Below are 15,268 nucleotides of genomic sequence, written 5' to 3'. Positions count from 1 at the left end.
TTGTACTATTCCTTTATCAACAGCACACCTACATCTGCCTGTGTTTCCTGCTTGTGTTCACCCACCACCCAATTACCAGCTCATGAAGATCCATACCTGCTGTGCCTTGATCCTCAGAATGCTACACTGAAGCTCTTAACCCTCTCCAAACACCTACATAATGCTCTGTAATAATAATATTTAGCGCACGAGAAGGTACATTAAGTAATTACAGACAGTACTTAAACCACCAGATTAGCAGATCCCCGAACAATGCTGAAGATCTGCAACACAGATCTACAAGGGAGAAGCACAGTCATTTTCAGTCTGAGTCATATTTAAGTCCTGCTCTCCTCAGAGGACTGTGAACTCTCTCTCCTGTTTTTGTCTTAAGACTCTACATAATAGGGTTGTTTTTTTTTTTAATCCCAAGTATTATGTGAATCTGTGGAAGAACAGTTTGCCATATGACCCACATCTGTTATAAACACCCACTAATCTTAAACGCAAATAGAAAGAATCAACACATTTAAGCATCTAGATTTCTCTTTTCCTTTGTTCCCACAAAATGCTTGAGGTTTTCAATTTATATCTGGTAGATTTTAAATTTTGCTGCTGAGAGTACAACAAAATTTACATACTGGACTTGATTGCAAGTGTTTGCTTTCAGTCCAAAGGGCCGTGTATGTCAATTCATGTGTACATTGCTATGGCCTTCAAAGGCACAAAACCCTTAAATTCTCTTTGAATGCTGAACTAACGTTAACTAGAACAAGGCATTTATAATAAATGTGTGAAAACAAAGTACAGAGCAAGCTAGCAAGTTGATAGATTTTGATGCATAAACTTACTTAAATGTCCTTAACCATCTTCTATCACTTTTGTCTTCTGCAAAATGTCCTCTGAAATATTATAGAAAAACCAGTACGGAAGTCTTAGCTTTATATTTATCCCTGCAATGACCCAGGAATAAAGGGTCCAATCTAGTCTAATCTATCACTCGAGGTTTATTTCATTATCATCATTCAGGTCTATGTATCTCTCCTAAATGCAGAAGCAGCCTTCTTCTTGAAGAATACATGGTGTGAGTGCACATCCAAACTCATCCTTTTGTCCCTTTCAAATAATCCAACGTGATGGTTCAGGCGGTGGGGGAAGAACATGAGACTGAAAGACCATAACCATTTTTTGACTGGCATACTGAATGCAAGTTATGACTGAAAATGAAGGATTAACATACGTGCCAGTTAAAGAGCAAACATTAGAGTGAAGCTATCAGAAAAAATACATTGTCGGCACTTACTTAATAAAATATGCCCGTATAAGGAGCACGCTGTTGGCATTCATCTCCTCTTTTTTCACAATATTTTATCCATTATTTTTCTGTAGAGCTGAGGATCCTTTGCAAGATGTCAAGCATCTCAAATATACTTTAATTTAGCGTTTTGTATAAAACTAACTACAGTTTACTCTGTGGGTTTAGCAAACTTTGTTAAAAGCCAGATTTATAAGAGAGTTAATAGGATGCTTGACAAAATTAAGCATCTTCCTGGCAAAGATGGAGTGTTGATTTAATTTAGGGATAGAAGACAGAGCATATTACACAATGCAAGCATATGTAAACATAAAGTAAGCATATAGCAGAAACAAACATTTTTTGAAATAAGAAAATACTCCATAATAGGAGAACTTTAAATGCTCATAGCAATGGTAAGTTGAAATGATGAACAACTTCTAAACAGCATCGCTGAAACAAACATAATTTAAAAGTCCAAATCTTCAAAAGGTATTTGAAATAAATACTGAGTACAGGTGAACAAAGAGAAACTCATATTTTCTTTAAGCATTCACAACCCTTCCAATTCCCAGGTTTGCATTTGCAGAACATGGCACAGCGACAAAACCATCAGTTCACCCTTGCTTTTCATACAATCATTTTGAACAAGTCAGAAAGAAATGTATCAAAAATGGCTCAGTCAGTGACGCTCCTGGCGAACTGGGTTAGTGCCCTGTATTTTACATCCCTGGGAGGATAGAATTTGTTCGTTTCTACGGCATATTTTTCTAATCAATCACTTCCTGCTCTTTCTTCCCTCGCTGTATTTATTTCACTGGCAATTTATACTAATCAATCACTTCCTGCTCTTTCTTCCTTCACTGTATTTTTAAACCCACTAACTAGAATATGCAGCCTGGTCACATCTCAATGATCATCTCCTTATCCCCTCTCGGCCATTGTCTTTTTGTGCTGAGACTAATGCTTTTAATTCGTCTTTCCACAATGTTTAGGCTATACTGCCTTTCTGAAACCTTTCAGCTCAACTGCTAATCGCATAAAAAAACCCTTCACATCGCTATTGGTCACACTAGTTCGTGTTTTGAAAATACTACAAAGCATATTTTTCATGGGAGGAGAGCATTAGAATGAATACCCTTCTCCAAGCGTCATATGAATGCCTCAATTCTTTTGTAAAGTGCGCATTAAGGTTTAAGTCTCACATTCAAAGTGGCACCATACTGTCCAAAAAACACAGGTTTCTTTTTAAAAAATTGTGGGCTTGTTTTGGCTCTATTCATAAGTTGTTTTTTTGAAAAATACATTAAAATATTAGAGCTTTGTTCTTTGCGTTTCAATTCTGACAGAAGGAAATAGTAAGCACCGGAATGTTGTACTTCACAGGAATAAAACTGCTTCATTCACGTAACTTCAGTGACCTTTTAGTGCAGACTTATCTACAGTCTCCACGGAACAGCAGAGATCATTTATTTGAAGGAAGCTATTTTCCCTACAGACCTTTACTTCTCGTGTCAAGTACATCAGGGCTACACTTGAAGTCACAGCACAGCTTTAAACCAGCGCTGATAAACTCATGTGGGATGGGACTTCAAAACACCAGAGTAACAGGAGGAAGGACAGGGAAGAATTTAATACATTTTCAAAACAAAGGAACATCTATTTAGGCTTTAGGAACATTTGCAAATTGAAGTGAATCCAATGGGATTTGTGAGGACTTGCCATTTCTTCAGTTCTTTATTTATTATGTGTATTTTGGTAGCATCTGGAGGCCTTGCTCTATAGGGGGCTGTACAAACACTGAAGGAAAATGTGATCTCTCCCATAAAACAACTTTTTAATATAACATGAATTGAGTCAATAATATCCCATCGAGGTCTGGTTCCAAATCCAAGATATTCCAAGTTTCTGTTTACAAGAGTTACATTTCTTTCAGTATATTCTATTTGGTCAAATGACTATTGCAAATATCAAAATATACCTATAACTGTCTCTCTCAACAATAACTGACAAGGCTTAAATCATAATGAACGTACAGGTATGAAAAACAGAAGCACCTAAACTCAGTACCATCTACCATTAACCCCCTATACTTTGTGACCATGAAATTCCTCTGATGTTGATTTATAAACAATTTTCAATATGAAATAAATGCAGGAACTGGAAAAGGATGAAGATGAGAGATGGTGCTGGAAAAATTAAGAAGCAAAACACACTTCCAAAGAATAAAACCTTCTTGTTTCAATGCACATGGAAACAGTTTAATATGAAAAATAGAAAATCAATTTTTTATAGGGAAGTAAAAAGTCAATGTTACAAGAGTGGAGAAGTTTGGAAACCCAGAAAAATTTATCTTAATATCAGATGAGACCTTAAAACTTGGACACTTACATTTGTGTCACATAGCAATTTTCCTTCTGTAAAGACAAAAATAAACAGGACAAGCTGATCTATCCCTGATCTACTTTTGCACTGAAAACACCACAAATTTTTATAGCCCCCGATTCTAATCTGGCCTAAGGATGTTTTAATCTTACAATTCCTGCTGCTTCTTTCCTGCCTTGATTTTGCTGTTCTCTCCCGCCCAAGTTGTTCAAACTTTCTAAGAGTTGCATATACTGTCTTCAGCAAGTTATGAAGCTCTTTAAATCCAGAAGCAATGATGCACCATGAATAGCCTACTTTCAGTGTCAAAGAAAACTGCTACAGTCATTGGCCAAAATCACTCATGACCTCAACCCCACTTCAGGAGAGTGCCTGATCCAAAATTGTTTCTATCTTTGTTCAGCTTCTTCACCACATATCCTCTAATATCCAAACCTACTCAGCCAAAAAAACCTCGAGTTTATTGCCAATAACATAAGAAAGAAGGCAGCAGGACATGCAAGCTCATATTAGGGGTTCCCTCTGAATGTGGATTACTCAGGGAATTAATTAATTCTGACATATCCTGGCAGAGTTTGGAGAGTGCCACATTCATATTCAAACCTGTGATAAGAAATGAAACACTACTCCCTGTTTGTGAGTCAGGGAGGCAGTAAAGTCCACTTTGAGATATGCAGGTTTCTGATATCGAATAAGAGTATCTGATATTTTACAATATCCTACAACATGGGAATAAACAAATATTTGAATTTAAGCAGGCACCCACTTAGGCAGTGGGAGCCTACAGACAACTATGAAAAACTTCCATTTATTCACTGCAACAAGTACAAAACTCTCTTACCTGCAGGTTTGCACATGCTGGTGAATCATTGTGGGAGGGTATTTCATTGTTGGTGGTCTCTGAACCTGTGTTTTTAAGTCTGGAAGCTGTTGTAGTTGTGGCTGTGGTGGTCTGTACTGGTAAGATTGGCTGCCAGACATTCACATCAGTACCATTGCCGAAGGCCTGAATTGCGTTTTCTGTAAAAATAAATTACAGGCAATTTTCTATTTCTACAAACAAAAGGTAAAGAGCAGAATTGAGTTGTTTTTTATTATTATTATTATAATTATTACACTGAAAATGTTTATTTAGAGAAACTCATTTTTTATGCTGAAAAATGTGTCTTAATTTTGAACCTAACTGAAACATGAACTCAGAGTCTGGGGTCGTAATTATCTGCTGCAGCCTCCTCTTTTTAATGTTTCCAGTAATTCTTGACAGACACTCTAGGACTTCCCATAATCATATTTGTTACCATCCAAAAGCCTCAAAAATTCACTCTGAGGATTTAAAGTACAGTTTGAATGTCATGTCCTAATTCAGGCAGGTGATTTTAGCAGACAGAAAACAGAGAACAGACAAAATATTTATTTCTACAGCTTGTTGTGGTAAAACTAATATGCCTATAAGTACAAAATAGTTTAACTAAGGCAATCTTTTCCTTACAGTTTCCAATCAAAATCTGCATAATTAGGTGAAGGAAACATGCTTAAACTAAAACTTTAGAATATAAAAGTTAAACAGCTTATCACAGTTTCACAGGATTAAAGAGTGTGTTTATAGCAAGAGTAAATTGGTTGGAGTTTTTATAAAACAAATAGAAAAACAGTTTTTAATCAGGTCTTTGGGGATTCAACATGGATTTGGGGATTTCTTATTTCAAATTCTTTGTACAAGAAACCAAACAATTTCACTGGGGACTAATATGTGGAAGTTATTAATACTTCTTCTCAGTAGTATTCCTTGGCTTATAAAATAATTTACATTTAATTTTCAACTGAAAAATATGTATTCTATTACAATATTAGTTCTCAGAACTCCAACATGCAAAGAGAAGAATTTGTAGGAAGCACCAGAATCAGCTGAGTTAATGGAGACAAAGTGGGAAGAGCGAAATGATACGTTTCCTTCATTTCCCAAGAATGAGGCAATACATAAACCAATATTTTCCTATTATTTCCTAAATTGACAGCAACTCTTTGTTTCCACTACTGCAAGAAAGGTCACAGAAATACGTGTAACCCTTCCAGTTTTTTAAGTAACAAGCGGTCTTTACAATTAGCTTTCTTCAATTATTTCGTACAGTCATACTCGATGATCCTTATGAGTCTTTTCCATCTTGAAATATTCTATGATTTTATGACAGAATCACAGAATGATTTGGATTAGAACCCCCCTTTTTTAAGCACTGAAAGGTCAAAATAAGGTCTTTCCAGAGCCTTCTTTCAAGTTAAACACCACCAACTCATAGAAGAGGTATCCTACCCTCTCCTCATATTTTCACAATATTTCAAATACATATATATATTTGAAATATCTATTTTATATATAACTTTAACATATATTGCAAACATTTTTCAAAAACCATAATGACTTCAAGGAGGTGCTTCAAGTGTCTAACTGCTCTAGTAAAGGTCCTCCCAATAATTTTTATTAACTAACTCACAGGCAGGTGTGAACAAATTCTTCGAGCAGACGGGTAGATATACTGAATCCCATTCAGATCAGTAGGAATTTTAGTAAATTCATTATAGAGGACAAAAGTAAAAGCAAGGTAATATACAGCCAAAATTTTAGGGAGGAATATATCTTATTTGGGTCCTATTAAACTGGAAATTGGGCCGATTTCACAGTTCTGACATAAACCCATATTCTGCAGGAAAGTGCTGAGATAAAGAAACACTTTACCTAATACAGATAAAAAGAAAACAACAAAATGCTTGTCTTCATGGGACTAATTACTAAAACAGACTGGAATTTTCACTTGTATTTTCACACCCATGCTCTGAAATCAAAACTTCCACTCTGGTTTCAACTTCACATCTGATGCAAAAGGCACTTCAACTCCAGAGTGTAATTTCTGGAAAAGTGTATGGGGAGGACCAAGAAAGACCAGGATTTCAGGTGTGGATGTGGGACATGGGACACTCAGTTTCATATCCCAGCTCCACATCAGGCACAGTGTGAATATGATCCTCAGTCTCCTGCTTTCCAATTTCCTTGGCCCGCAGGGTACAGTCCCAGCTCTTCCATTTTGCATAAGTAACTAAATGGATTTTTATTTAAGTTAGCTTTTCCACATTATTGTAAACAACTAACTTTTCCCACTCTCCATAAAACAAAAACTTTGTATTACAAACCAGAAATGTCTGTAATTTCTTCATGAGGAAGACATCTCTTGCAACTAAAATGACTATAATTTGTCTCACAGTAACCTCTACTGTCTTTGATTTGTCTTCATTAATGCTTTTGTAGCGATGGCAAAAGAAAGGACAAGGAATTGCTCTGTCTTTAGGTAGGAACCTGTAACACTCTAGAAATTAATACATCCACAAATGAATACAATCTTAGGTATTACAATATATATAAATGGCAACCCTCATTAGGCTTGAGGAAGGTCTGATGGTATATTGCTAAATTTTAACCACCATCAATTGAACTCTTTTCTCTTTTTCATTTGTTGAATGATCTTAATTGATTAATTCTTCCAAAGTTTAATAAATAGTGTATCCTCATGTTTTTGTAGGCAAAGCTCCCCACGTATTCACCACAATACTGCCTCTTGAGAAGCTGCCAATAGAGATTTTCAGACTCTATTAAAATACAGACTGAGCCCTGCATCAGCTCAGGTCTGTAGGGCTGGATGGAACAGTCTGGATCATTGAGTTCATTTACTGTTTTTGAAGAAAGCAATGCTGTATGAATGTTTCTTTGCATAAGCTAATGAAATATGATTTTTAAATCCATTTTTACCCTCAAAACTCCTGCTGGAAGCCTTTTTCTTAACTTTAGTGTGATGGTTAAAATTTTTCTCATTTTGAGCCTAAACAAGTATGGCCAATATCTCCCTTTCTGTTCTTACGTCAACACTGTCCTCTAGGTGAAGTAATCCTTTTCCCTCCCTGGGCATGCCCCTCTAATGCAATTTTTGTGGACAATCACACATCCTTTCAACTTCTGTTCTGCCAGGCTAGGGAAGCCAAGCTCTTTTGGCCTCCTCATTTATCTGAAATTAAAACTCTGATGCATGCTCCACCTCATCCAATTATGCTGCTCCAGGCAGACAGGAAATTTGAAAAGAGAACCTGCCAAAGTCGACTCTACTGAGCCATTCTGAAATTTGTAACAGTCCCTAATTTGGAAGTGAGTCTGACCAAAAAAAAAAAAAAAAGAAAAAAAAAAAAAAAAAAAAAAAAAAAGCAGTAATTTAACAAAATCTTTACAATAGTTACCATCCAGGCTTCTGTTAAAACCAGGCATCTGAGATCAAACACCCTAAAAAATCTGAAGTTGGCAATAAATTGCAAGCACAATCCAATTTATACTTACTTACAGCAAATCCTTCATATCACAAGCTACATGTCTTTTTTATATGAAGTTCTTAAATTCCACAGAAACCCCCCAGGTGTTGCAATATTTTGGTAAAGATGCTGCCTGACCGCTAGGGTCCAAATATGATCTGTGATGTAAACATATTTCAATACCCTACAACTCTGTTATTTGATTTTTTTTTTTCCCACAAAGCTTGTCACGTTTGCAATCTTGGCCAAAAGGAACCTCACTATCAGGCATATTTGCTTGTTCTTTTAATTTTAACACCTATAACAGAACCATGCTTACAAAGTGCAAAGAGACGGCCTTGATGTACCGTGACACACTTCAACAGCAAAAAAAATTAACCCTAGAAAACATCCTAAAACACATTAAAAAGACATCTAATTTTGTACTCACTAAGGCATATGTTGTCCTGGAAGAAATTCAGGAACTTCTGGCATTCATCTCTGTCATTGCCACTGTTGCTGCAGTCGCACCACGGGGCAACACTGAGGCTGTTTGAGTCTATGTAGTTTGGTGTCATCACGGTGCCTGTTAACAGAGGGAAGCACAGCACTGTGAGCAACCTCTTGTACTGAAATACTCTCTCCATCCTAAGAAGACAGCAAACAGCACCTGGCAAGTCATGTATTTGGGGTTGGATTCACAACACAGACCCACGGCAGGGCTCTGACCTCCACACTTAACAGTTCTGGCTCCTTTTCACCCTGTGACACCCAGCCTTGTGTTTATAGTTCACACCCTTAGCTGCTTGAATTGCACTCTAAAAATCTGGTTTTTCTTTCTTGTCTGCTTTTTTTTCCCCCTCCATTTTAATTCTATCTGCAAATAAATGGCTGAAACTAGGTATCCAGACCTGTGATTCCTCATTGAGTCTGCAGCCAGCCTGAAAAAACATTTCTGAAATGCATGAGCAAGGAGAACGCTAGTCATGCTGAGGGGAGCCCTGATATGTCTTGGAGGAGTGTTAACCTCAGGGTGCTCATTAGGAACCTGCCACAGAGTGGGTTATGGTGATGAACAGAGCAAAACCCAGTGTGCATGAAAAGGTAACAGCAGATTCTTTGCAGGTAATAAATTACTATTAATCTTGCTGTCTCACTACTTCTTCAGTACAGTGATTATTTCCTAAACATTGTCAACAACTTCCAACCACAGGGTCATTTTAGCTCTATTACAAGTTCTTGAGTAAATATTCTCACATTTATATGTCAACTCAAGGCTACCAAGAATGAAATGAAACCATAGAAGGCATTTTTTGTCCTAAAAGATGTACAGAAACTGTTCATCACTCATCTGGATAGGGAAACTATCAGCAATTGCTCAAGCCAGTGGTCTAACTGAAGGCATCACCCAGCAGGTCAGATATTTCAAACTTCCCTAAGGATTGAGAAGTTTGAACCTTATTTTATTTGTCTGATCAAAAAGGAAAAATTTAATAAAAAGGAGAAAGTATTCCAGAGCTGTAATGCTGCTTTTTCAGGGAATATGTTCCTCACATGATAATCTGCGATTCTAGGACAGGTTATATATCATGAGGAAATGTGATCACATCTCCTCAAAAGTGACATCCAAGTAGTCATTAATAAGATGGAATAGACAAAGGACAAATGTTAGAGACATAAAGTGTACACTAGCAATGAGAATTTGGTCCATAGGTCCAGGGTCCCATAGTCTGCAATAACACACAGGAAAAGGCTATCAAACATTAAGCTAAAAAAAGGAACATTAGAAATAACACGAATCACAGAATGACATCAAACAGCCTTTAAGTCACCAAGGCAGTGCTGGGAACTGAGCAAATCAACATGCAAACTGCTGCATATATAATGTGGGAGACAAAGGAGAACAGGCATTAGGGCTGGCCTGAGAAAGGCAGTAATGTAGGTGAAAGCAAATGCAGTCGCATTGCCAAACTCACAAAAAGCATCTTTTTTCTGGTTTTGGGATGTTCTTAAATTAGACTGCACTCCCTCACCTTTCTCTACTTCCAGCTTTTAAAAGATAGTTGCATAGTAATAGTTGATCAAATTCTACATGAGATTAGCACATGAGTAAATAGCACAGTCCAAAATTTATTAAATCGAGGTAGAGAATTTAGTAAAATAGGCAAATATCATTTGCATCATTAATGAAAACTGGATAGTAGATAAATAAGAAGAGGAATGATGTTAAATTAAAATAAAACATATTAAAATGTCTGTCCCTTATCCATTTGATGGTTCAGTACACTATTTCAGCCATGCAACATGATCTGAAAAGAAGCGAGAGAAAATGCAAAGTGGATTTTGCAAATGGAAAGAAAACAGTAGGCTAAAAAAAATAATTCTAATTAGTCAGTGCTTGGTGAAGGGTTAAAAAACCAGAAAGCTATGGAGGAAATTAAAAAGGTCACTGAGGTAAGACTTGCTTATCACAAAGGGGTAATAAGGTAATTAAAATGGGTCAAGACAGGGGTTAAAAGTGTAACAGATACCAAGGTACAATTAGGGCTGATGAATACAGGAAAGACAGGACAAGAAAAGTGTGTACACAGCACACAAACTGTGCATCCAGCATAAACACAGTGGCTGAAAGAGCAGCTAGTAGAAAATCAGTCTGTCATTTAAACCTGGGGGCAGATGTGAACCCAAGCGGATTATATGCTTGGTTTCCTGGGGTGGATTTTCTTTTTTCCCTGCAATGTGTGTGCCTTCCCCTTCCCCCCACCCCCCCCCACAATTCCTGCTAGCTGGCATTTTGGAAATTCTGCTGAAGGACACTAAGGGATCAGAGAAGCCATGGTGGTTGGCAGTAAAATAGGACATGCTTGGTTTTCTGAGCTCTCCGTATCAAACAGTTCTGTGATGGTCTCAAAAGCAAGCAGACAGATATTTTCGTATTTTCCATATTTTAGACAAAAGCAGAATTGATCCGAACAGCCAAGAGGTTGCTCAAATTAGAGTCAATTAAGAACGAGGAAATGGATGGTGAGTCCAGGAGGAAGAGTAAGGGGCTGAAGTTCTTTTGGCCCAAAGCAACTCCAGCTTATTCACACAAACTCTCATGGAATTCCTGGGAATGACAGAGAAATTAGATGGGTTTTACTCAAGACAAGGGAAAATGTGACAGAAAGTGAATGCTAAAGCAGACCTTGAAGTCAGCAGTTAGAACAAACTTAATTGATGTGGGAGTGCAGACAGGTCCAGATGGCTTAGCTAGGCTGAAACCAAAGCACTGACTCTCAAACATGGCTATCCACAGTCTCTTTCTACATTTAATAATTTTTTACTATTTTTTGTTACTTTTTAAAAAAACCTATTACATTTATCCCTATACTACAACAAGGAGCCTAAAGCAATTAATTCAGGTTTTCAGAATTCCTGTAAAATATACATACCTTTAAAATTATGCACATAACACCCTTACAACATAACCTTAAAGCACCGTAACAAACCTTAAAGCACCCTCTATGGCAAGTTCTCAATTTAATTGATAAAGCACCTCATACAAAAACTGCCTGATTCTATTTCCACTTAAGTAGTTCATTTTAGGTGAGATTCCACTAATTTCAGTGAAGTTTACTCTCATTTACATCCCTGTATATGACTACAGACTCACATCCACTGTACCTTCCATAAAGAATCCTCAATTTTCTGAACAAACTCTATGGAGGTGCAATTTTTGCTGCATTTAATAAAATGGCTAAATGAAATAATATTTTAATGAAAAATATTTTATCTTAATTAAAAGGAGACTGTGAAGCTCCAGTAAATGAATGGATCTGTAACAGCCTCTTGCCCACAGTCTATCTCTTCTTCCTGTGTATTATATATATTACACAGTTGAAAGATTGTATCTCTCATTTCTATCTCAGGATCTTACAAATTTGATGGTATTGACATAATTTACTCCACTCTTATATCAGATTGCTATCAGAGGCCGGAGTTTACTGCTTCAGCACAAGAAACATTTGTTTTGATGATTTTCTTGGTTTAACAGAATCACTGCTAAGAAGTAAAAACTCTTGTAACACAAGCCAGTTCCTGTTTTGCATGTCTCCTGGGACTAGCATGAAGAAGAAAATTATATGTTTTTTCCCTTTGAAAACTAGATCTCCTTTTGATTTCAACCCCTTAGGGATCCATTCCACATTTCCGATGTGTGACAGTGTTTTGCAGCACAGTCACCCACAGTAACACAGAAACACCTGACAACAGGAACTGGGTCATCTTTGGGGTTAAACTGAAAAACAAAACCAACAAAACTGCCAGCAAAATTCACTAGGTCCAGCAAGAACTTCTTGGCAGCTCTTACCCAGAAGTATCTATTAGTAACAGTTACTCCTTGCCAGCAGCCAGACTTCTTAATCTCATTGACTAGATCAGATTTCAAGGCTATTCAATTCTGTTTCAGAGTCAAATGACATTCTGTCATAACTGTTCATATGTTACACCCTTTGCATACTGTCCTAATCTCTTCAGTCACAGAAGCATCTCCTTTGAAGCCATCACATCTTAGTGCACCCGCTGCCATGTGGACTTGCCTCACTTGTTAGCTGCTAGAGTAGTAAGAACGATAACAATAAGCCACTGAATACAGCTTTCAGTCATTTCTCAGCAAAACCAACCTACTTGGGAAATGTTTTGGCTTCGATATTATCTCCAGAGACATTTATTTAACAGCAGGATCAACCGCAGGGCCTCAGCTGGCACCTTCATGCCCAACAGAAGGGGATATTACTGCATCACAGCAGGTGCAGGCTCTAAGCTTAAAAACATCTTATCTGGTGGCCTTTAAAATTTTGTTTTGTTCCAGAGTTTTGACATTCACTTATTATTTATTGCCCAACTAAAGTATTTCTACAACATGTTCCGCTTCCTGACACGATCTCTCTCAAATACTGCGTGTGGCATATGGAATCTGGCTTCCATAAAGGCATCCTTGTGCCTGCTGACAGTCAGGAAGGTGACAACAAATAATTACGTGCGGGAGGGAAAAGGATTTCAGAAGATAAATTTAGTCTCAGTTCATCTCACTGACAGGCATCTCAGAAAACATTTAAGAGTGGACAGAAGGATATCATGGAAAGAAAAGCAGTTGGAAGTGAAACAAGGCTGAATTGATCTACTGTTTCACACCTCAAATGTCCTGTAAACTTTCCCTGAAGACCAGGTCTTTACCCAACCTTGTGATGACAGCTGCAAAATCAACCAAGCGGCAGTTTCACTTGTTCTTTTTAACTTCCTACTCCTCTGTCCTGTCCAAATTCAACCATCTTAATAAGCTCTACTTTCTAACCCTGAATTTATTTCAAATTCAAGCACCTTTCTCTCCTTATCTACCATCCTTAATTTTCTTGCAATGTACAAATTTACCCCAGGAATCTCTGTAAGGTAAAACAGGGCCAATACACATAGGTGGAGAATCTGGCCTAGTACCACACTGGAGAAGAGGAGGTGCAGGAGAGAACTTCTCACTCTCTACCACACCCTGACAGGAGGGTGTAGCCAGGTAGGGGTCGGTCTCCTTTCCCAGGCAATCAGCAGTAGGACAAGAGGGCACAGTAGGACAAGTAGGACACAGTCTTAAGCTGTGCCAGGGAGGTTTAGGTTAGACTTTATAAAGAAGTTCTTTACAGAGAGGGTGAACTGGACATTGCAATGGGCTACCCAGGGAGGTGGTGTAGTCACCATCCCTGCAGGCGTGTAGGAAAAGAATGATGTGCCACTTAGTGCCATGGTCTAGTAGACAAGGTGGTGTTGGGTCAAAGGTTGGACTTGATGATCTCAGAGGTCTTTTCCAATCTGGTTGATTCTGTGATTCTGTATAGCACTATACTCCAGTTTTTATTTCATGTGGGTCTTCAAAATGTAGTTTGGGTGTTTTTCCCCCACCCTTCCCTGCCTTCTTACCAATAAGCCCCGAGTAAGCGAGCAGGCAGTCAGCATAGTTCTCCTTCAGACAGCTGCTAACAGACCGTGACTCAGGCTGGCAGTTTGTGAAGAAATCTGCAAGGCGAGATCTGCAACATGAAGAAAAATGCGTATCTTTAAAAATCAAGCCTGCGGGCGAACGTTCTTACCTTTTACACTCTCTTTATTTTTGGACAAGGCTTAATATCCTTTAACTCAAATGCATATTGGACACATTTCAGCCGATGAGAGTCTCTTTTCAAAATGCATCGCTTTCCAGAGTCTATTTTTGTAGTCGGAACAGAAAAGTGTAAGAAAACAGTAAAAAGGGACAGAACAACAGGGCAATGCCTGCCCTTTACTAAAAGAAATGTTCTGCATTTTCCTGCCAAGAAAAAAAAGACAAAGAGTGATTTTATCAGTCATTCTGCCTGGATCTGAACTCTAAGTGGAGTCTGTTGTCCTAAAGATTCAGAACACAGTTTCTGCTGTCTTACTGATTACACAAAACTGTATGTTTGTACTCACAGAGCCCTCTTACTGCAAGAGTGGAAGCAGGACCTGCTTTGGTACTGCCCTGAGTTTCCAGGGAATACGCTTCCCCCTGCTCTGGACTGGCCTGCAGGACCAGCTGGCTGAACTGGGGTAGCAGGCAGAACCAGCTGGCACGGTCTCCACATCCCCCAGAGCCACGGTACTGAGAATCTATTTGTTCTTGTTGAAATGTGCTTTTATCTGAAGTCTGGAGTGTTGAGTTCAGGACCGAGGAAAGGGAATGTGTGCTCTGCATCGAGCTCTGCTGCTGAATGGCCATATTATCTTCAGTTCCCTCAGTGGCCCCATGACTAAGAAGGGGAGAGCACTGCTCACTGGACAGGAGGTGCTTTAAGACCCGGAGTGAAGCTGTATTGTCATTAACTGATTACTACTATGTTGGAAAACAAAATAAAAGGACCAGCAGCCATGATCTCTTCTGGTTATTTGTGCTTTAAAGGTCACATAATGCTCCCATTCAGGTCTGTAAAATTTGTGAGGCATTGAGATGAGGTGGGCCAAGGTCCCACAACCTTACAGTTGCTCTTCTGCCCTGCTCAGGTTCATAAACTTGGATCAGTGACTATTCTTTATTTACAAAGTATCATTTAGATCTCTATCTCCAAGAAAAAAATATTTAACATCCCTACTTCAATCTTCTCTTCTTTGAAATAGGTACAAATATGTTCTTTTCTTAAAAACCCACAGTAATAACGTCTCAGGATCAGGTGCTTACTCTTTGCAAAGCTCTCTCGAAATCAGAATTGTAAAATATATGAATTTTCATCACTGCTCTAGGATTAT

At 38.1% G+C, this 15,268-nt stretch overlaps 1 protein-coding gene across 1 annotated transcript in view; it reads right to left on the bottom strand.

Moving 5' to 3' along the window:
* GFRA1 (GDNF family receptor alpha 1) overlaps positions 1-15,268 on the bottom strand; it is a 143,769-nt gene that overhangs the window by 28,272 nt on the left and 100,229 nt on the right. The window contains exons 5-7 of the mRNA XM_050337270.1: positions 13,931-14,040; positions 8,433-8,567; positions 4,500-4,678 (exon numbers count right to left, since the gene is read on the bottom strand). Coding sequence (XP_050193227.1) covers positions 4,500-4,678; positions 8,433-8,567; positions 13,931-14,040 — 424 coding nt within the window. The remainder of the gene's footprint in view (positions 1-4,499; positions 4,679-8,432; positions 8,568-13,930; positions 14,041-15,268) is intronic.

Source organism: Myiozetetes cayanensis, unplaced genomic scaffold, assembly GCF_022539395.1.
Source record: "Myiozetetes cayanensis isolate MyiCay16 unplaced genomic scaffold, myiCay2020 scf10, whole genome shotgun sequence".
In the NCBI taxonomy this organism is placed as follows: Eukaryota; Metazoa; Chordata; class Aves; order Passeriformes; family Tyrannidae; genus Myiozetetes; species Myiozetetes cayanensis.
Note: the sequence above shows the minus strand (reverse complement) of the source record. Positions and strands in the feature narration are given on the sequence as shown.